The following is a 24,202-nucleotide window of genomic DNA, read 5'->3' as shown; positions in this document are numbered from 1 at the left end:
TGATCGATTGCTGTGATCGTAACAGCAAACATTGTGGTAACTTACTGTTTCATTTGACACCTCAACAGTGACCTTGGCTGCGCCGTGAGTGTGCGCAAAATGTCTCCTACGCGCACCGCCTCAGTCAGTGTTAGTAAGATGGCCACCGTGCAACAGAAAGCTCAGTGTGTATTGGGGTAACGTCGGTATTGACGTTGCACTGTTATGACAGATTTAAATTCAGCGTACCACAATACACACTGCGCTTTCTGTTGCACGGTGGCCATCTTACTGACACTGACTGAGGCGGTGCGCGTAGGAGACATTTTGCGCACACTCACGGCGCAGCCAAGATCATTGGTGAGGAGTCAAATAAAACAGTGAGTTACCAAACTGTTTGCTGCTACGATCACAGCAATCGATCAAATATTTCCGAAGATAATTAAAAGGGAAATGACGGTCACCTTTTTCGATGACCCTGTATATATATATATATATATATATATATATGTATTATTTATTCATTTAAACACAGGCTTAATGCGTGTTTGATGAAGCTTATAAATGAATGAGAGCCTTCACGCTCTTCTGTACGGCATGTTTGAAAGTCCGACTCATTCCATCCAGTTTGAAAACATCTTTCCTTCCTTTTCCAAGTTCAGAGTTTCCCTTTCTCCTATTCGTAGTCACTTTATTTTGCTTTATCTTTCAAGCAGTCGCTCTTGCTAGGGGTATAAAACTCTTAGATTACGTCTTTTTATTCCAGCTTTCAACACAGTTATTTGTTCTATGCTGTTTTTCCACCGTTCCATGCGATGCTTGCATTCTGCAACCGCCATTCTACAAATGAATTGTACAATTCTTTAATTATCCCTTGCGTCATTGTTAGTGTCCTCTGCCGGAAAAATTCCAAGGCAGAGTCTAATCTGTCTGTGTTCTCTCATCGATTGGTCTGTCTGTGTTCTGAACGAGAAACCCTAGTTTGCAGCAAAGAAATGAAACCCTCGTCAATGATCGACTAAATCGAGGGCTTTGTGAAAAAAATTCGATAAAATTTCTTCCTGGAGACGGGATTTTAACACAGAATTTCTCCACGCCCCCTCGACGTGAGCACCTGTAGTGGTGAACAAACCTCCCAGTGATGCTGCTGGACTTTCATATTAGCATCACTGGGATCCAACGCCCATATCTTGGTTCCAGGGTTACATCATTAGAATCCGGCATGTGCAGCTGTACTCCGTGACCCGTGAAAACTTGAAAAGGGTGATCTTAAAAGGTGAGGGGCCCAGCATTAATAAACACTTTGGTCTCTGCTGCTTCGACAATACAAGAGGTTCCGGGCCAGCCTGACTGGGATCAACAGGCGGGTGGTTCTTACTGCCGGGGTCATTGCATTCCAATATGTCTCCTTCCCCTTTGGTCCTAGGAACACGGTCAAGACGTATTGGAAGTGCTGGTATGATGCTCTTAGCGAACTTGATGTCAATTCGCGTACACAGTACCTGTAGTTTTAGTTCGCGAGGGACGTTCCCTCATATGGCTCCTGGTTCGATACTTAGGGCATCAGAAATTTTATTTTACTATGTTCCTTTGAAGGTAACAAATATCAGTAGGATTGTCTTGAATGAAGGAGACGTCCAGCAACGACACTTCTGTTGAGTTTACTTAATCACTGGCGACTGCATTCACACTGAATAGATTAGTTTAATTAAAACATTAAGCACTACACTAAGTCCAGCGGATGTTGGCGTTTTAGTCTTCTGGTAACTTCGCTGTTATCAAAAAGGTTCATTGCCAGGTAATTTGGATGCAATTCTAGTCGTTGTTGGTATTTCTCACTGTAATTGCATATTTCTTCTTTTACCGTTGGTATGTTCATGGCTCTATGTATCATTTTATTGGTGACATACCGGGGCCAGTTGGTAATGGTTCTCAGCATCTTTGATTGAAAGCGTTGTAGTATTTCTATGTTTGAGGTGCTGGCGGTACCCCAAAGCTGGGTGCCATAGGCCCACGCGAGTTTCAGTATGACTTTGTATATAAGTAGCTTGTTTGCCAATGTTAACTTGGAATCCCTTCCAATTAGCCAATACAACTTGCTAGCCTTTAGCTCAAGTTGTTTCCTCTTTGTCCAAATGTGCTTTCTCCAATTTAAGAGTCTGTCTGTCTAGATGGATGCCAAGGTACTTAGCATCGTCTGCTTGCGGTATGGCGTGGCCGTTTAATTTCACTGGTGGGCATGTTTCCTGTCTCATTGTGAATGTAAACATGAGTAGCTTTCTTCTCATTCGTTTTCATGTGCCTTTTTTTTTTTTTTTTTTTTTTTTGCCAAGCTTGTGTCTGGTTAAGCTGTTCTTGCAACCTTTGTGTTGCAATTATTGGATTTTCATCGGTTACAAGTTCTGCTGTGTCATCAGCAAATGTTGCTGCTAGGGTGTTATCATTAACTGGGATATCAGCGTTGTACAGGGTATACAATACTGGCCCCAAGACACTCCCCTGTGGCACTCCAGAGAGTACTGGGTATAACTGGGTTTGTTCTTCTTTCAGTTCCACTTGTCTGCGCGGTAGCACAGTAGTATCGTCACCGTCCTCCCCACACCGGGTGGAAAAGGCTCGAGTTCGAATCCCGTCGATGACGCGAGGAACTTTAATGGCCTTTTTTTCACTCCGTGGCTGAGTTATTCGGTCTCAGGTAGATAGCAAGGTTTTTCTCCCAGAAGCTGGGGGTTTTCGTCCAGAAAAACAGACAAATCGATCAAAGAACACACGCAATTAACAGACATAAGACACACAGCACGGCAGATTAATTTAATTATTCGGGTGGCCTAAATATAATAGTTTGGTTTTTCGGTTTTACTTGGTAATATCTTTCCGTGAGATATGATTTAATAATTGTATATAATTGGTGAGGTAGTACCTGCTTCAGTTTGTATAGTAATCCAGCATGCCAAACTTCGTCGAATGCTTGACTGATATCTAAGAATACAGCCGAGTAATATTTTTTTTTGTTTCCAGACAACTGTTGATAAAATTGACAACTCTATGCACTTGTTCAATAGTGTCATGTTGCTGTCTGAATCCGAATTGATGTAGTGAAATTAAGTTTTCTTCTTCTAGGATTGGTTTCAGCCGTTTTAACATTAGCTTTTCTAATATTGGTATATTGGTAGTAGACTGATGGGCCGGAAAGATGTTACTTCATTGGAGAGTTTCCCAGGATTTAGTATCATTATTATTTGGGCAACTTTCCATGCTGCTGGGAAATAGCCTACGCATATTATGGCATTGTATATGTGCGTTAGAAGCATTAGTCCTTTTGGAGGTAGTTCCTTGGGTATTTTACCAGTAATTAAATCGTACCCAGGAGCTTTTTTAGAATTCAGTTCTCTTTGTATGATACTCCTTAGTTCAGCTCGCAAGTAGGCTTTTACAGGTGGAGACAGTTGATAAGAAGCTTCAAGATAACGATGGATTTCTTCTTCCTCTTCTGCTGTAAATTCAGAGGGATATGTTTGGAAAACTTTTCCAGGTGTTCAGAAATAAGTGTTGGCTTTTTCTGAGTCACTTTTTGCCCAGTCATTGTTCGGTTTTTTGATAAGTGGTACTGCTTGTGTTGGCTGTTTTATCCTTTTTGTGGCTCTCCAGAAGGAAAAACAGATAATGGACGAAAACAGATAACTGCAACTGATGCCACTTACTAATTGGCATCAATTGCAGTTATCTGTTCCAGATGTTCTTGAATTGACTCATTTTTTATTGCATTGAGCATTCTTTTTTTTTTTTTTAATTTCTTGCTGCGTTATTAAAATTTCTTTTGTCTTCAGGGTGTTTGCTCAGTTGCTAGACGTCCTAGCCTTCGTTTTTCTGCTATTGTTTGTTTTATGACGATCGGCAAATCTCGTTTTTCCCTATATGTTTTTATTTCTGGTGTAGCTTCCCAGGCAGCAGACTGTATTATTGCTGTTAGGTTTTCTACAGCTAGGTCAGTATCGTCAGATGTTTTAAGAGGCATTTTTATGTTTACTTTCTCATTTATTAGCTCTTGGAAGTATTCCCAATCGGTGTGTTTATTATGAAGAACTGGTGGTTTCTGTCTGATTACGATGTGCGAGCTCAAATTTGCTATTACTGGGGAGTGATCAGAAGATAGGTCTAGACTCAATGTTATATCTGTATAAACTTCCGCAATCCCTTTAGTTATGAAGGTGCCTAATATATCGGGAACTTTTCTCATATCTGTCGGCCTGTTCATAATGATTTTCTTGCATTACTCTTTGTAGTGTACGGCCCCTCGGTGTTATTCTTCTTGAACCCCATTGTACGTGCTTGGCATTGTAACCTCCTCCTGCGATAAATCTATTCCCAAAAGCTTGGAACAGGGTTATGAATTCGTTTTTACTAATATTATAGCTTGGTGAGCAGTAGACTGCGGAAATCGTGATAGGTCCTCTCCAGTCTTCAATTGCAATACTCGTTGCTTGGGTAGAATTCGTTTTGTGCTTCGATAGAATTCGTTTTGTGCTTGGTCAGCTCATGGTGCTTTTTTATGGAGTTTTTAACAATTATTGCTAAACCTCTCCAAGCTGTTCCTTCAGGATGTTTTGTTTTGTGTTGTAGTAGCTATAGTTCATCATTTTAAAGTGATTTCTGTTTGAAAAGTGGGTTTCTGTAATCAACATGATATCCAAGTTATTTTCAAAAATAAATATTTTTACCTCCTGGCTATGTCCATCCAAGCCGTTGGCATTCCAAAGAGCAATTTTTAATGATTTTATCATTATTTCAGTTTTGCTACAAGTGCTGTTAGCAGGTTGAGCATCGTTCTTATGGCTTAGATAGGTGGAACAGGACCAGGGTATGTCTGCCAGGGGCAACGGTTGATGACGTTGTAGAGAGAATATCATCTTTTAAGGGCACAAAAGGTGATATAGTTGTACACGTTGGCACTAATAATATTAAGAGTAGGAGACCGGCAGAATTACTTAACAAGTACAGGTCACTGTTGAACAAAAGCCGAGAATTAGGGTTGAATTTTAAAGTGTCTGCAATTCTGCCCAGACACGATAGGAGGGAGTATATGATGAGAGCCTTGTCGATCAATTCGGCCCTGGAAAGATTGTGCAAGGCTCAAGGGGTAGAATTTTTTTCAGCCTGGACTGTACTTGTTAACAGGAGAGATTGCTTCTACAGGGATGGGATACACTTAAATAGAAAGGGAGAAAGAATATTTGCTGATGCTATCGAGGCAGTGTTAGGTGGGGCGGAAAACTGCTAGCTTGGGGGGAGACAAAGACCAATAGAATGACAGTAGCCACTGGCAGAGGTGGAAGAGATTCTTGCACTGCTTCTATTAGAATGAGCAGAAGCCTGAAAAACAAGATGCATGGTATTTCAGAGAATGCTGGGCGCCATTGCGGTACAAGTAAACACATGGGTTGTGTTAGGGTAGCTAAGAATAGAAACAGGTGCAGGTATACTTGCGTGTACACCAATGCTAGGAGTTTAGTAAATAAATTTGATGAATTTGAGGTATTGCTCAAAACATCAAAGGCAGATATTGTTGGGATATCAGAGACGTGGTGTCACACAGATATAAGGGATGCAGAACTGCAATTTGGGGAGTACAACGTCTACAGAAAGGATAGACAGGATAGGAAGGGGGGAGGGGTTATGCTATTAGTTAAGAACCACATAAAAACCAAGGAAGTGAAGCCAGTCGACATCGCTGGACAGTGCAGTGTTGAGTCAATTTGGTGTGTCATAAGCATTGGGAGATCAAAATTGAGAGTAGGAGTGTGCTATAGGCCTAATGACTCTGATGAGTATAATAAGGAACTGTACAGGGAAATAGAGTGGGCCAGTAAATCTGAGAGTCTTATAATGGGAGATTTTAATTTCCCAGATATTGACTGGAATTTGGGAGCTGATTACTCACACACTAGCAGGGCTTTTGTGGATTTATTGGATGATTGTTTTCTACATCAGCATGTTCGGGAGGCAACTAGAGGGAGGAATACTCTTGATTTGATTATCAGCAGTGATTCTTCATGCATTAAGAATCTGCAGATAAATGAACCACTAGGTGGCAGTGATCACAGTGTGCTGAAGTGGGATTTACTCAAAGAGGTAACTACCATTAGGGGTAAAGGGAAGGGTTATTGCTTCCCTAAAGGCGACTACGATGGACTGAGACAGTATTTAAATTCTATACAGTGGGACCAACTGATGATGTTACCAACAGCAAATTCAAAATGGGAAGCATTCAAAGAACTTATCTTGGAAGCTACTAGGCTTTACATACCAACTAAGAAATATTGTTCAAGGTTTAGGCCAAAATGGATGTCAGATGAACTAATAAGGCATATGGCATAGAAGAAAAATGCATGGGATACTTACAAATTAACACATGACACAGAAGCCTATGATAGATACAAGTTGATATGCAACCAAGTTACAAAGGAGGTTAGGCAGGCGAAGGCAGATACGAGAAATCCTTGGCAAGGGATGCAAAGAAAAACAGCAAAGAGTTCTTTACTTATGTAAACTCTAGAAGGAAGGGGATGAATCAGATTGGTCCACTTGATATTGATGGGTCAACTGTTGATGATCATGCTCAGGTAGCTAACAAACTAAATGAATATTTTGCATCGACATTCACACATGAGGAAGGGGAATGGGAATGCCAGAGGTGTATTCAACTCTGGCAGTAAGCTAGAGAATCTTGTAATAACTGAGAGTAAAGTGAGGGAGAAATTGTTGAAGATAAATACAAGAAAGGCACCTGGGGTGGATGGGATCTATCCAGTTATATTGAAGGAGCCAGCAAAGGAATTAAGCAAACCCTTAGCCATAATTATGAGAGCTTCCTTGGACTCAGGAGAAGTACCCATGGACTGGAGATGTGCAAATGTGACCCCAATTCACAAAGGAGGATCAAAGGCTGACACAAGTAATTATAGACCTGTGAGCTTAACTTCTGTTCCAGGAAAATTAATGGAGGCACTGGTTAAAGAAGCACTGCAGGATCATTTAGACAAGACTTCAGTTATAGCTCAGACACAGCATGGTTTTGTTAAGGGGAAGTCTTGCCTGACCAACTTGATTGGATACTATGATGCAGTCACAAAAGAACTGGATGCAGGGAATAACTTTGATATTATATACTTGGATCTTAGAAAGGCTTTTGATACTGTTGCACATGGAAGACTGCTACATAAATTGGAGCAGTGTGACATTGGAGGCAAATTGCTGCTATGGATAAAGGGGTGGTTGAGGGGGAGAAGACAGAGAGTGGTAATCAATGGACACTGCTCATCGTGGACTAATGTTATTAGTGGAGTCCCTCAGGGCTCAGTGTTGGGTCCATTATTGTTTTCTGTATTTATAAATGATATTGATGATGGTATATCAAGCTTAATGTCTAAGTTTGCAGACGATACAAAGTTGGCAGGGTTGTCAAGGACACTACTGACACTATGCTGCTGCAACAGGATCTGGAAAGGTTGAGCAGATGGGCTGAGAGGTGGCAAATGAAGTTTAACATTGACAAATGTAAAGTACTACATATGGGAAACAGCAACCCCAGAGCAACATATCAACTCTGTGGTACTACACTGACAGTGGTAGAGAATGAAAGGGACTTGGGGTTGGTTGTGCAGGCAGATATGAAGTTCTCTGAGCAGTGCAGACGGGCTGCAAGAGTAGCTCATGGAGTATTGTCAATGATATACAGGAATTTTTCCAGCAGGGATAAGGAGGTGATTATTCCATTGTATAAGGCAATGGTCAGGCCACACCTAGAGTACTGTATACAGGTGTGGAGGCCTCATTTCAAGAAGGATGTAGAGCTGCTGGAACGAGTACAGAGAAGGGCAACAAGATTAGTGAATGGAACAAAGGGGTGCTCTTACGAAGAAAGGCTTAAGTTTTGCAAATTACAGTGTCTGGAGACTAGGCACCAGCGAGGTGATCTGATAGAGGTGTATAAAGCCTTGAATGGTTTAAGCATGCTCAATGCTGATGGGATTCTTCCTCTAGCTCAGAAAAATCACCTGAGAGGGCATAAATTCAAATTGAGGAAAGACAGATGTAGGATAGACGTGCGGAAATTTGCCTTTAGCCAGCGGGTGGTTGGTTGGTGGAACAGACTTCCATCCCTTGTGGTGGAGGTTGATAGCCTAAATAAGTTTAAGGTTCAGTTGGACAGGTATTTTGAACGAACAGAGGGGTGAAGTGGAAGTGGGTTTTTTTTTTTTTTTTTGGCTGATGCTGCATAAGCTTGCTTTCTTGCATCAAATGCCTCTACTAATGCTAATGCTAATGCTAATGGCTTCTGTAAATCTTGCCTGATTTTCCGCTTGTCTAGTTAGAGCTTGTTCCAGTCTGAAGAGAAACTGTTGCACTTGTGTTGGCATGTTTAGCGTGAGGTTGTTCTTTTCTTGTAATTGCTGAGATCTTTCTTTCACTACTTGAGTATAGGATAAGGCTGGTCTGGCTTGAGGTTGTTGCCTTATGTCTTGCCTGTTGTTGCTGCTGGTTAGGTTGTTGTTGACAGTTGCTTCACCCTCTTCGATGGAAATCTTTTTTCTTGGATCTCATTGTGAACAGCACATCCTTTATAGTTCGCTAATGCTCATATTTTATGAATTTGGCAACGAAGTTTGGTTTTTTTTTTTTTTTTTTTTTGGTAGTTGTTGGTGCATCAGCTTCTGTGGCCATAATGCACCCCTCCAAGGTTTTTGCAGTACTTTGATCCAAGCCCAAGGCGGGATTCGAACCCGCGACCTTTAGGTTGCCAGGCAGGCACGAAGTTTGGTCACTTGCACACTAGCAAGACTTTTATGGATTTATTGGAGGATTGTTTTCTACAGCAACCTGTTCGAGGGGCAACCATAGGGAATAATACTCTTAATCTGATTATCAGCAGTGATTATTCATGCATTAAGAATTTGCAGATAAAGGAACCACTAGGTGATAGAGATCACAGTGTACTGATGTGGGAGTTACTTAAAGATGTCACTACCATCAAGGGTAAAGGGAAGAGTTTCTGTTTTCGTAAATGTGACTACAGTGGTCTCAGACAGTTTTTAAATTCTATACAGTGAGATCAACTAATGATGTTAAAAACAGCGAATTCTAAGTGGGAAGCCTTCAAGGAATTAATCTTGGAAGCCACCAGGCTTTTCATACTAACCAAGAAATACTGTTCAAGATTTAGACCTAAATGGATGTCAGATGAAGTAATAAGGCTCGTTACAGAGAAGAAAAAGGCGTGGGATGCATATAAGTTTTCAGGTGACACAGAAGCTTATGGCAGATATAAGAGTCTGTAATCAAGTCACAAAGGGGGTTAGGCAAGCGACGGCTGATTAATAGAGAAATCCTTGGCAAAGGATGCAAAGAAAAACAACAAAGTCTTATTTACTTATTTAAACTCTAGAAGGAAGAGGATGAATCAAATTGGTCCACTTGATGTTCGTGGTTTGATTGTTGATGGTTCTGCTCAGATAGCTGACAAACTGAATGAGTATTTTGCATCTACATTCACATATGAGGAGTTATTCAAGGAGGGGAATGCCAGAAGTTTATCAAACTCTAACAGGGAACTAAATGATTTTGTAATAGCGAAGAGTAAAGTGGAGGAGAAATTGTTGAAGTTAAACTTAAAAAAGGCACCTGGGGTAGATGGAATCTATCCAGTTATATTGAAGGAGGCAGCGATGGAAGAAAGCAAACCATTAGCCATAATTAAGAGAGCAAATGTATCCCCAATTCACAAAAGTGGGGGGGGGGTAAAAGGGTGACACAAATAATAATAGACCTGCTAGTTTAACTTCTGTTCCGGGGAAAATAATAGAGTAGTGGTTAAAGAAGTGATGCAGGATCACCTAGACAAGATTGCAGTAATAGTTCAGACACAGCATTGGTTTGTTAATGGGAAGTCTTGTTTGACAAATTTGATTGGATACTACGATGTGGTCAGAAAAGTACTGGATGCAAAAAATAATTTTGATATCATATACTTGGATTTCAGGAAAGGTTTTTATACTGTTGCAAATGGAAGACTGCTGTACAAATTGGAGCGATATGGCATTAAGGGCAAGTTGCTACAATGGATAAAGGAATGGTTAAGTGGGAGTCGGGAGAGAGTGGTAATAAATGGTCACTGCTCTACGTGGACTAATGTTATTAGTGGAGTTCCCTAAGGTTCGGTGCTGGGCCAATTGTTGTTTTGTGTATTTATCAATGGTATCAGGCTTGATGTCCAAGTTTGCAGATGATACAAAGGTTGGCAGGGTTGTTCACGACAGTAAAGACAGTATGCTACTGCAACAGGATCTAGATAAGTGGGCAAATGGGCTGAGAAGTGGCAACTGAAGTTTAACATTGACAAATGCAAAGTACTGCATATGGGTAGCAGTAACCCAAGAGAAACATACTAACTGTGTGGTACTACACTCAGGGAGGAGGAGAATGAAAAATCTGTGGGTAATTGTGCAGTCAGATATGAAGTTCTCTGAGCAGTGCACACGGGCTGCCAGAGCGGGTCATGGAGTTTTGTCAGTGATCTATAGGAATTTTGCTAGCAGAGACAAGGAAGTGATTGTCCCCTTGTATATGCCACACCTTGAGTACTGCTTACAGATCTGGAGACCTCATTTTAGGAAGGATGTAGAGTTGCTAGAACGAGTACAGAGAAGGGTAACAAGATTGGTGAAAGGAACAAACAGGTGCTCTTACCAAGAGAGGTTTAATTTCTGTAAGTTGCAGGATCTGGAGACTAGGTACCTGCGAGGTGATCTGATTGAGGTATATAAGGCCTTGAAGTTTGAGCAGGCATCAATGCTGATGGGATACTTCCGGTTGCTCAGATTAAGAACCTTAAGGAGCATAGATTCAAATTGAGGAAAGACAGTTATACGATAGATGTGCGGAAGTTCGCCTTTAGCCAGCGGGTGTTTGATTGCTGGAACAGACTTCCATCTGTTGTTGTCGAAGTTGATAGCTTAAATAAATTTAAGGCTGAACTAGACAAACATTTAGAGTGACCGGATGGGTGAAATGGGTAAGTTTTTTTTTTTTTTTCCTTTTTTGGCTGATAAGCTTGCTTTCTTACATCATATGCCTGAACTAATTCTAATGCTAATTTCTGTAGGAAGGCAATCATTGTTGTCTTCCCAAAGCCAGGAAAGGATTCTATACGTCCAAGTAACTATCGTCCCATCGCTCTGGGCGCCTCCGTAGCCAGGTGGGAAGGAGCAGCAGTGCGTAGCACACACTTCTTGATTAGACCTGGGTTCGAGCCCGTCACCACCAAATACGGAGGATGCGGAAAGGTCAGCGAATGACCACCGCATATCCCGGAGCAATATGGCCTTAGTTGCTAATGCTCCAAATAAACAACCAACAACAACAACCCATCGCTCTGACAAGGTGTTTGTGCAAGGCCCTAGAAAAACAGTTAATGCTCGCCTAGCCGACCGGGCTAGCCGGGTGGGTAAAGTGGCAGCCTGGCAACTCAAAGGTCGCGGGTTCGAATCCCGCTTCGGGCTTGGATAAGAGTAGAAAATGCAAAAACCTTGGGAGGTGCAATATGGACACAGAAGCCAATAGCGCCAACTACTAACAAAAAAAAAAAAAAAAAAAAAGCTCGCCTAATTTGGGAAAAATGGTCTTCTTTCGAACAACTGTGCTTCCGAAGAAACAGGTCCACTTAGGATCATTTAATCAGACTTATATTGGGATTGCTATTAGCATTAGCAAAGGCACATGATGCAAGAAAGCAAGCTTATATAGCATCAGCCAAAAAAAAAAAAAAAAATACCCTTATTTCACCCATCCACTCGCTCCAAATGTTTGTCAAGTTCTGCCTTGAATCTATTTAAGCTATCAACTTCTACAACAGCTATCAACTTCTGCGATGGTGTCACCCACTGGCTAAAGGCAAACTTCTGCATATCTATCCTACAACCATCTTTCCTCAATTTGAATCTATGCCCTCGCAGGCGATTATTCTGAGCAAGAGGTAGGATCCCATCAGCGTTGAGCATGCTCAAACCATTCAAGGCTTTATACACCTCAATCAATTAATTCCCCAAGTGTAAGTCCTTGTATTTTGCTAGATTAAAACATAGGTGCCACTTTTCTGTTTGTCCTTAAGTCCATTTAAGTCATCCTGAAGAAATACTGCTTGGTACTGATCACTAACTGCTCTACAAATCTTCACACCATCTGCAAATTTTGATATTACATATTTTATCCCTTCATCAATGTTATTTAAGAAAATCAAAAACAACAGTGGTCCCAATACCAATCTTTGGAGAACCCCACTTCTTACTTTAGTGCAGTCTGAAAAGCGACCATTAATCACAACCCTCTACCTCCTACCCGCAGACACCTTGGGATCCATCTAAGGATTGTTCTTGTGATTCCAATATGTTCCAGCTTATACAATAACCTCTCATGCAAGAGTGAGTCAAATGTTTTGCTAAAATCCAGGCGAACAGTATCAAAATTATCTAAAACTATCAAAAACTCCCACACCTATTACAAGAGGGTTGGATTTGATTTGTCCTTCTCTTCTTTGTTTTCAGAAATGTGAAAAGCTCCTTTCCCTGTTCTTTGTTCTCTTAGTCAGCAATTTCTCATAGTCTCTTACTTTTGCTAGCATAACCTTTTATGTGATACAATTACAGATGTTTGTAGCCATAATAGGTTTCATTACTTTTTATTGAACTGAGTGAAGCATACAAACTTTATTTGAAAACACATGTAAATTGAGAGAGAAAAAGCAAGAGCTATGGATATATGAATTACAAGATATCACATATAATATCTTTCATATATATATACTGAAAGGACAGAATTCATGGTATACCTGGTTCCTGGGCAATTCGATGGTGTCACTCTCCTTGCTAGTGGATGATTCATGGTATACCTGGTTCCTGGGCAATGCGATGGTGTCACTCTCCTTGCTAGTAGACGAACCCACAGCTTGGCAGATATATAGGTACACTGCATCACTGCATTCATATAGACAATAATCAAATGTCAGTACGGATAAACATAATGAGTTAACTGACTTTGAAAGAGGAATGATAGTGGGTGCTCGACACATCGGTCACTCTATCGTGATGGTACAGAAATTGCACTATCCCCATTCAACAGTATCAAGAGTGTATCGGGAATACGCCATTTCCGGAATAACATCTCATTATGGACAGCGCTGTGGGTGGAGAAAGATGGTGGATGAATGTGGCCGTTGACGTCTGTCTTGCATTGTTTCAGCCAACTGGAGAGTGACAGTTGGCTGAAACAATGCAAGTTTCAACAAATCACCGCCGACTTCAACAAGGGAGGTGCCAGAAACGTCTCCACCAAGACTATCAGGTGATTATTAGCTGCAATAGGTTATGGGAACCACTGACTCACCAGAGTCCCATTGCTAACACCACAACACAGAACTCTATGCCTCAATGGGAGAAAGAACATCGGCACTGGACCTTGCATGATTGGAGATGGGTTTCCTGGTCCAGTGAGTCCCATTTCCAGTTATTTCAAGTGGATAGGTGTGGGTGTTTATCTGGCAGAAACCGCACAAAGATATGCACCCGTCATGTCAAAGAAACTATTCAGCCAGGTGGACAGTCAGTAATGGTCTGGAGTGTGATCAACTGGTGCACATTGGAACTTCTGGTATGTCTAGATGCATCTCTGAAGAGTCCAGGTTATATATCCATCCTTGCAGACCATCTGCATCCCTTCGAGGTCATTGTGCACCCACAGGGCAATGGACTCTTCCCCATAGAGCCGTGGTGACTAGAACATGGTTCAAAGAGCATTCTGCAGGGCTTACTACCATGGAATGCCCTCCCCATTTGCTGGACATGAATCCTGTGGAGCATCTTTGGGATGCTGTGGAAAGGTCCATTTGAGCTTTGGATCCTCCGCCCAGGAATGCGTTGGAATTATGGAGAGTGGTTCAGCAATCATTGATGGAAATACCTGTGGAATGCTTTCGTGAACTAGTAGACTCAATGCCTCGCTGTGTTACTGCCCTTATCTGGATGAAAGGTGGGCCTACTCGTTACTAGGTAGGTATCCCATGATTTCAGTCCACTTAGTATATATATATATGTGATAGCAGTACAGTTGAATAGGTACTAAGAAGCATAAGTAAATAAAAGGGAAAGCAGGAGAGGTAAAGAAGATAAGGTATACAAAGAGATTCCACTTCTTTTGGTTTAAGCCTACCATGTTTGGATTTTTGGTTTTGCTGCAATTTCTCTGGGTTTTAGAATGGCAGAAAAAATTTCATTTGGAGACAAATAGGTATTATTATGTGTTGTTACATACATTTTAATGTAATTTAAAATACTATTAAATACTGGTAGCCCTCAGTTTGCGATGGGGTTCCATTCCTGAAGAAACTGTCACAAAAAGAAATTTGTGTAAAATGAACCCAGTTATATAATACTGTATAAGTCTATGGGAAGTCAATGAGTTACGTTCTAGGCTCCTCTCAAAATTGACATAAGTAAACAATATTATTATATTTAAAGCTCTGAAATGAATGCTATGAATGAAAAGTATTTTTATGAATATTCGAATAGTTGAGATTTCCTTTCTTTCTTTGAGAATCTCAGAATAAGGGCAAATGGATTCCATTACTCTCTTTTTCACTTTGGCACTTTGCTCATGGTCGATCTCACAGAGCTCATCAGTGAGGGTCTCCACAGCTGAATGGATGCGCTGTAAATTGCTTGTATTTATAGATTTTAGAGGAGACTCTTCATCTTTTTCTTTCTCCTCCTCATTTTGTTGGCTTAGTTCTTTAGCCAGTTCTTTAGACTTGAAACACATTCGTGATGCTTTTATAAAATCTGAGCATCTCGTGCCAATTTTCTTTGATTTCGAAAAGGCGTACGACAATCTGGCGATTTGAAATATTATAAGATCTCAATAACTCTGGCCTTAGGCCTTATCTTCCTACTTGATCACCAGTTTCAAGTTCGTGCAGGACCCACACTCTCTCTCGATTGTTTTGCCAACAAGGGGAGTGCCACAATGATCAGTTTTAAGTGTCGCGCTTTTCGCAATCAAAATAAACTCTATCATAGAACAGCTTCCTCTAATGGTGAACGATGCCCTCTACGTTGATGATTGTACTATATTTTGTCATTCGTGCAACATGAGGATCATTGAGAGGCAAATGCAAAAAGCTATTGGTCATCTTGCCTCCTATGTTTATTGACTAATGGATTCAGATTTTCGTCGCAGAAGACCGTTTGTGTTGTGTACACTTCTGCGCAAACGGAAGCTTCAATCTTAACCTAGAATTAAGACCGTAAACTTTTAGCATTTTGTAAATATCCGTGGAATATTTCTTAAATTTCACAAAAAAATTAATGTCGCTTCTCTGTTCTAACAAATTACCATCCAGTTTATACAAAGAAAACATTTTTACGAGAAAACTAAGTTTTTACAAAGAAACAAAACGCTTACTGCTACCACCACCACAACAACAAAAAAAAAAAAAAACAAAAACGAGTGAATTCACACAGTTCGTATTAAACAACACGTGTGACTTGAGTCACGTGATCCACAAGCATAACTCTGCCAGTCTCTGAGAGAGAAAACCTAGAGTCCTAGAACATCGTACGAACCACACTTCCTTAAAGATCGCAGAAAGAAAAAAATAGCATAGAACAGCAGGTATTTGAAAAATTTCTGACGTATCGTATATTTTATTATTTCAAAATCAAATGAGTGATTTTTGATTTGGTAGTTGTTGGCGCATCGGCTTCTGTGGCCATATTGCACCTCCCAAGGTTTTTGCAGTACTTTGATCCAAGCCCGAGGCGGGAATCGAACCCGCGACCTTTGGGTTGCCGGGCAGGTACTTTACCCACTCGGCTCCTCCAAAATCAAATAAACAATCATAATCATGTAACCCAAGTTTCAGATTAATATTTTAAATATTCTTATTACTTTTTTTTTTTTTTTTTTTTAATTTAAAAAAGCCATGCCCGTTTCGATGGGCATATGAGCTATTCTTTTGTGAAATTTCTGGTTTCGACTCACAATTTTACAAAGGACAGCAGCAAAAAAAAAAAAAAAAAAAAAAAAACTTTTTATTTTTACTGCTCTCCTTTGTCTGGAAAGCAAATGCGCGTGCATATGATACAAACATTGCATGATGATTCTGCATTCTACACTACCTTCAAGAACAGTACTACTGAATTTAAAAGGGATCGTAGAGTCATCAAAAATGAACATAAGTCTGGACGACCCGCCACTTATACAAACCACAGAAAAAAAAGGTAGGCTTGAAGTAGCCAAGTGGTCAGTAGCGAGAATGCATAGCACGCGTTCCTGAGTGGACCGAGGTTCGAGCCCGTGACTACTAAATACGATAAATATTTGTATTGACGATTTATTGTAAACTCTACTGACTTGGTTGTCGTGCCGGAGTATAAACAGAAAATTATTTAAAACATTGACGCTGTTCAGGACCTGATTTGGAAAGATCATTAGATTCAATTACAGTACATGGCAAAAACACTAGCCATGCCTTGTGGACGAGTCCATCATATTATTCACAAGGAATTGAACTATGAAAGAATTTTAAGCAAAATGGGTACTCAGAAATTTCTTTCTGTAAACTAGAAAGAAAGAAATTTTTCTTTTTAGTTTCTTTTATTCCTCAGCCTGTTCTTGCGCATAAACACACCTAGTCTCGTGGCTTTGGAGCAATCATGGAGTCGGTCAATGATTTAGGTCAGCGGCTCCCAAACTACTGAGATCTACCGACCCCTTCAAAAATAAAAATAAAAAGTTTGAGGACTCCTATATATATACGTACTGTATATTACTTGATACCCCTTCTGAACTTTCGCGGATCCCCTGGAACTGCTCTACGGACCCCAGTTTGGGAAACGCTGATTTAATTGTCACAAATCCCCGTATATATTACAGTGGCAGACAAAAAAAAACTGCATCACCTGTGAATTTTGCAAATAATGTGTTTTGCGCTGCATTGCGGGTTGCAGAAATGTTCGAAATGCATTTGTTAGATGGGATATATATCTCTGTAATTGAAATCCAATAAAAAGACTCCACCTGATATACCTAATTGCCATAAATATCTTCCCAAAGGGTAAAATGCGTAATTAATAGAAATATGAGAAATCATGCAAATGGCAATCATGACAACCAAACAAATATTTTATTGCATTTACGTGTACAAACTGAAATGACAAGTTAACGTAATAGTATTATGTAAATCAGCAAAATAAGTCCTCGATATTTTGTTGTTCCTCCTCGAGCTGCAATTACAGCCTTGAAACGATCTGGCATAGGGTTAATCAATTTCTGGATATACGGTTGCCCCATTTCGTGGTACCACACCCTTACAATGCTCTCCGGCAGCTGAGCCTTACTTGTTGACGTCTTCTGAGCAATTTTAGACGACATTATGTACCAGCAATTTTCAAACCTGGATTGTTGCCTAGCCACTCCAACACTGTAATGCCAGCATTTCGGAGGTATGAATGCACCTTAAGGGAGGAAAACATTGTTGTAAGTATGTTTTAAGCCTTGTGAGACAAGAAGACAAACTCATTAAATCTAAAAAAAAAAGCATAAAACTTACCAATTTTGCTGTGTGGCAAGGTGTTTAGTTCTGTTGAAAAATTCAGTTTTGGACGTCAGTGTAGTATTCCCTAATAACGGGTTTAAGGCACTCCTCCAAGGTAGCAGTTTAGGTTTCTGTATTCACCGTTCCGTTAATAAACTTAATTCGCCCCGGCCCTTTGCTTGTTATGCATCCCCAGACCATCGGACCGGCGGAGAAGTTTACAGTCAGGATGGTATGCCTCCGATTTTCGTCTTCTGACATATGGCTTCCAATCCGAGCCATGCAGGTTGAATTTCGATTCGTCAGAAAAGATGGTGTCCCATTGCTCGTTTGTCCATGAAACGCGTTTTAGCCCAAGCAGTCGCTTCTTCCTCATTTGTTGGGTCAACAAAGGCTTCTTGGGCCGATAGGCATGCAGACCACATTCCGAAAGCCGTCTTTGGATAGTTCGTGCACTTGTTTCAACACCAGAGGCCATCCCAAAGTCCAATTTTAGATCAGGAGCACTAGCATGGCGATTAGGAAGGCATAGCCTTTTCAAATATTGATCTTGGGAAGGCGTAGTCACTCTCTTACGGCCTGATCCAGGTTTTCTCTTAAAATATCCGGTTTCACGCTTTAATTTCAGCACCCGGGATACTGTTGACTGGTGGCAGCCTAGAAAATTTATTTTATTTTTATCAGCGATAGCATTTTTTCCTTGGTGTCAACTGAACATATGGAGCCATGCTTACACCTCCCCAAAACAGGATACTAATGAGCGTGTATATCCTTCCAACGCCGTATTTATAGAAACGGCTGATGCAATACCTTGCAATTACTGTCATGCAATAGAAGCGTTATCTGAAGCAATACCTTTGCTTTGCGACAAACAAAATGACTGTAATCAAACAACATCTTATACGTTTCACTACAAATGTTACTTTTTTTCAGGTGATGCAGTTTTTTTGTCAGCCACTGTATAAGGTCACTTCGGATTACCATGTTTCCTGTACTGAAAAAAAAAAAAAAAAAACAAAACCCATTTGAAAGGATGACTTCATGAGACAAATAATGATTTTATTCATACGATCGAGGAATGTTTAGAGACCAAAATAGTAAGTTTATAAAGGAGTCTTAAAAGGTTTTGTCTAAGTTTAGTTTAATATTGTTTAAGTCTTTCTATGGTAGGCCAGAAATTTAAAATATCCCTCGTATATGTACGGTACACGTCCTGTACGCTGGCGTGATGCCCAACGCATGAACAGAAAAGCATTTTGGTAACACTACGAACGGATTTTTTTAACGAATAAATCACTTCTTTTTTTTCCAGAAACATATACTCGTTCCCGGAAGACGCTGGACACGGAAATGTCAATTTATATTTTAATAATCAAGGGAATTATAAGACGCGGACTGATTAGTATAGAACAGATTGTTGACCAGGAGTTGCAACACCAGCAGCAGCATAGCAAACACACTGAAGGAAAAAATCAGAAAAAGGAGGAAGATGAAACAGAATCGGAGGAGATTATCCTAGCTGAAGAAGATGATGATGAGGAGGAAGAAAAGGGGAAAGAAAAACAAGAGGATATGAAAGTGTCTAAAGAAAAGCGCATGAAAGAGATAATTGACTATGTCTCGCCTATGTTCTTGGGGAAACTACAACTAAGAGTTTTGGAAAAGGAAGTTAATCTGAGCAAGAATGTTACCTTAACTGATGATGATCGAGATTCGCCACTCGATGATATGTGCTTGACTCTTCTTTTGGTAAGTAGAACCACATCTACTATATACATCACTATTAGTAGGTTTGGTATCGCTTAACTTCAAATATGTTATTAGTAAACACTCCCCGATCATATGAAGCTGCCGTGTATTGCACCAAATATCCACATTTTTCATTCTTTTCTACGTTAAGATTATTATTACTATTATTTATATTAGTAGAAGTATTGCTGTTGTTAGAAATGTTTTTATTATAGACGTATTATTATTATATCTTAAATATTATTATTATCATTATTATTATTATTATTATTATAATAAAAGGGGTGCGATACCCCAGTGGTTACGGCACTGAACTACCAGCCTGATGAACCTGGGTTCAAGTCCCGCTTTGGAGGAAGTGAACACGTCTCCATCACGCTGGGAGATAATAATAACGTAATAATAATAAACCAGCGCGAAAGGGGTGCGATACCCCAGTGGTTACGGCACTGAACTACCAGCCTGATGAACCTGGGTTCAAGTCCCGCTTTGGAGGAAGTGAACACGTCTCCATCACGCTGGGAGATAATAATAACCTAATAATAATAAACCAGCGCGAAAGTCGCTTCGGCGGACATACTCCCAAAGGTCAAAGTAACGACTGATGAAGATGGTGGTGCCATCTGGTGTAGCTCCCAAGAACTAAACTACCACTAGATGTAAGCCGAAGCTAAACAGGTCCACCTCCACAGATGGATGATGATATCAAAGAGCAGTAATAATCATACTGCATCGAGTGTGGCACAGGATAAAGTCACTCGCATTCAGCCCTTAGGCAGAGGGCTCGGTTCGAAAAGTCGAAAACAGTCTCCCAAGAAAGACGATGGTGTAAGTGGCGTTGTCCCCTGTATGGCTACCACAAGGAAAGGGCATGACCATCCAACTCAACCAAATGGAAGTGCTAACTGCGCTAGAAGGAACGTATTCATTCCTTGAACGTATTCATTCCTTGAATGAATACGTTCCTCTTCATGCAAACATACTACGAAATAACCAAACGAGAAACTGATATGACACCATACAGGCTACATACAAGTGGTAGGAACGATTACGAATATTAAGGTCACCGAACAGCGAATAGCGGACCAGAAAAGGTCCATCGTGACGAAGCACCTGATAGCTCCTTCAATCTTGGAAAAAAAATCAAGCTGTCTTTGACTTTTGAACCGACCCCTCTGCCTATAGACAACAGACTAGCTTTTTTGCCATATTTGCATTATCTAAGTGAGAAAGTTAAGAAATAAATTTTCCTCAGCAATTATTTGTATAAAAAGATCAGAATGGGATTTAAGAAAGAAGGCTCTGTTGCTTTATTACAAAGCAGTATTTCTTCCCATTGTAGTGTATGGAGTTAATGTCTGGTATGTAAAAAATGTAAATGTTAAAAGTTGTTGTCAATTCAAAGGCAAATGATTTTGCCACTGTTTAAAATTTGTAGAACTGCGTCTACTAATGCCATACAGGTTCTGTCAAGCTTCTTACCACTTGATTTATTTGTGGTTTACAGAGTTTTTTGTTATTATTTAAGAAAGAGTATTACACTTGACTTCATGGGCTTTAAAACTGATGTTACGATAGAAAGTTGTAAGGAAAAAAAAAAAAAAAAGAATTATTTGTTAGAAATTTGGCAGAACAGATGGGACATGAGTGACACTGGTTTAGTGACCAGACTCTTTATTCCTAAGGTATCTTTCGCAATAGTTAAAAAGATTAACAAATGTTTTTTTTTCCGGAGATGGAGACATCTTACCTTCTTACTGGACATGGTTTCTTTAATTTAAAATTGAATTATTTTGGCCTGGTATTGTATCCGCATTGCTTCTGTTCATGTGAAGAGTCTTGGAGTCACATTTTACGCGATTGTTTAATTTATGAACAATATAGAACACGTTTAAAACAGGTTATACCAGAATTAAGAATGAATGTGTCTTTTAGATAGGGAAAATATAATGCTTTGCAGGACTTTGCCAAGGCTGTTTTTATGAAACGCCGTCAAATGTCTATGCTATTATTATCTACATAGCGTGAATTGCTGTATACTTTTTTTTTTACTATTTCTTTTTTCATTTATTTATTTTTTATTTTATTTATTTTTTTTAAATTTATTTATGTATTATTTATTTATTTTTTAATTTATTTTTTATTTATTTATATATTTTTATTATTTTTTTACTTTGTTTATTTATTTATTTGTTTATTTATTTATTTGTTTATTTTATTTATTATTATTATTTATTTATTTATTTTTTTTTTTTTTTGCTGCTGGCTCTCAGGTTTGGGCCGCTTGGTAGCGGGATTGCTGGCACCCACCGGTCTAGCACTTCTACCGGTGGGTGTGGGATTTTTGGTGCGGTAGCACAGACAGTGTAGTAGATCCAGACCCGGCTCCACTTGACTAGGAATGGGTACCAGGAATTTTACAGACAACTGTACAGTTAAGGCAAATTACACAAGCGTAGATGGACGTGTGTGTGTGTATACTGGTTCAGGGTGGTTCCCAGGCAAATGCCCATCTCCACCTAAATCATTTAAAACAGAAAATCTGTAAAGTGGACCTGATAAATAAAAAGATAGCTAAGAAATAAGAAGACAAAACATATTTTTGAAAAGAGAAGTAAAGTTAAAAAAAAAAAAAAAATTTAAGTTAAGTTAAGTTCATAATCTAAGCTAAGTTAAGTGTATAAACATTAAGTGTTTAAGCGTAGATGGACGTAAGTCCGGGAGCCGCCTTAGACAAGAATCCATATACGACTCCTCTCTAAGGGCATGAACGCGAGTGACTTTATCCTACGCCACATTCGATGCAGTATGATTATTACTTCTTTTCGACGTCATTATCCATTTTTGGTGGACCTATTTAGCTTCGGCTTACGTCAAGTGGCAGTATTAATTATTGAAACTGACACCATATGGCGCCACCTAATTGATTAATCAAATAATAATAATTATAATTCCTTCGCCATAATTATCGGTTATGGGGCAGAATAATGGGTTATGGTTTTTAAGATTCTTAGCCTACTTTCCCTACAAGATTAGTTTCACGCGTGTGTGTGTGTGTGTGTGTGTGTGTGTGTGTGTGTGTGTGTGTGTGTGTGAGGGATGCCACAATCTGAGGCGACAAATTTGCATAATATTTTTTCGAAACGAAAAAAGTACCACCAAAATCGAAGAAAACAAGAAAAACAAAAATATGGGACCATAATAATGAGCTCTCTTCTAAGGAATGCAGCATATATACATAAAAAAAGGTAGCACAAACGAAATTTAAACAATTTACAAAGAAAAAAAAATCAAATTAACTTATTAAAAACATCTACTTCTCCGGTAAACCTACAACCAAACTTTCTTAATGATTGGCTAGTTTATAATAAATTTTGACACTTTTATTTTATTTGTCTAAAATGATTTCGGTGGTTTAAGTATATTAATATTTAATAGCTTAATTAATTAAGATTTAATAGCTCATTTAATATCTTGTAACACCAGTTATAACAATGTATGTATGTAGGATTCAAATCATAACATGTTGGATATCCACAGAAATGGGACGGATATTTTTGTCCCCGAGGGCTCGGAATGAATTGGAGCGAAGACACTTTGATGCTTTTGTGGTTCGTCACACATCATGCGTCGGAGATATCGTGTACGCAGTTGATTATTAAAAATGAGTTAGTTTATTAAGGGATGTTCCGTTTTGTAAACCTCAACATTTCGAACTCCATTAGCAGGAACGCTGCGTGCCTATGGGATGCCTTTGTGAAAAGTCATATAAGAGCCCCCCCCCCTCCCCCCCAAAAATAAAAAATAAAATAATAATAATAATAAATGTGGACAGTTATTTTAATATATTTTGTAATAATAAATGAATACATAACAAAATACATTTTGGAATTAGAAAAAATTACAACTATGTTCTAACACTTTACAACAACAACAACAACAAAAAAGTCTTTTATCAAAATACTTCTGTTTCTTATTTACTGTTTAAAATAAATTTCTGATGATATGTTGGGTTGGTAACTTTTTTAGTAATGTTCATAATCTAATATTAAAAATAGTATGAGCTTCTTTCTAATCTTAATTAGTAAGACACGGCAACTAAGTTATCGGACTATAATTGATATCAGTAACATTTATAGTGAAATACAAACAAAAGCGAGAATAATAACTCTTGTTTTTAATTTTTGTTTATTTTAATTGTTAGAATTTGTAAACTATTAAACTCTGGATGGTTCTCCCATTGATTAGGCGCCTTTGTGCGGTGCATACCCGCACGCAGCAGGCATGTCCAATTTTATTTGAGCGTTACATTTCGTAAAGTTTTACATTTTGACACCTGCCCGAGGCAACTAATTTCCGGGCCCTAGCAAGTTATTCGAAAGTGTATTCCACTCCTCCCGAACTATTTATATACAGAGTGATCCAAAACAATTAAAGAATCGGTATTTAATTTTTTACATTCTTTTCCGAAAGAATGTAAAAAATAGTTCCACGTGTGTCCACCAGATGGCGCTGTACCACGAATGACGTCTCCCAAGTGTCTGCTATAAAGACACTGCAAGAACAGCTAAGCTGTTTAGTGAACGTTTGGGAAAGAAAAAGAAAAGAAGCTAAGCGGTCATGTTATCATTACCGGATAAAGCACTGTTGGTGAAATGTTATTACCTTAACGCTGGATCTGCAACTGCAGCTTTGCGATCTTTCCGTCAGCTGAAGGCTATGCGACGTGATAAAGGACTAATGACTGTTGCAGGACTAAAGATGATGATTAATTAAAGAAATTTGAGACAACTGGTTCGTTACAAGATCGTCCACGAAGTGGAAGACCATCAA

At 39.3% G+C, this 24,202-nt stretch overlaps 1 protein-coding gene across 1 annotated transcript in view; it reads left to right on the top strand.

Annotated features, from left to right (window-relative positions):
* The window catches only part of LOC150080835 (uncharacterized), a 107,435-nt gene that overhangs the window by 45,717 nt on the left and 37,516 nt on the right, over positions 1-24,202 (top strand). The window contains exon 5 of the mRNA XM_090380837.1: positions 18,933-19,369. Within this exon, the coding sequence (XP_090236963.1) occupies positions 18,933-19,369 (437 nt within the window). The remainder of the gene's footprint in view (positions 1-18,932; positions 19,370-24,202) is intronic.

This window comes from Mastigoproctus giganteus, chromosome 9 (assembly GCF_048544385.1).
Source record: "Mastigoproctus giganteus isolate SK-2022 chromosome 9, ASM4854438v1, whole genome shotgun sequence".
Lineage (NCBI taxonomy): Eukaryota > Metazoa > Arthropoda > Arachnida > Uropygi > Thelyphonidae > Mastigoproctus > Mastigoproctus giganteus.
Note: the sequence above shows the minus strand (reverse complement) of the source record. Positions and strands in the feature narration are given on the sequence as shown.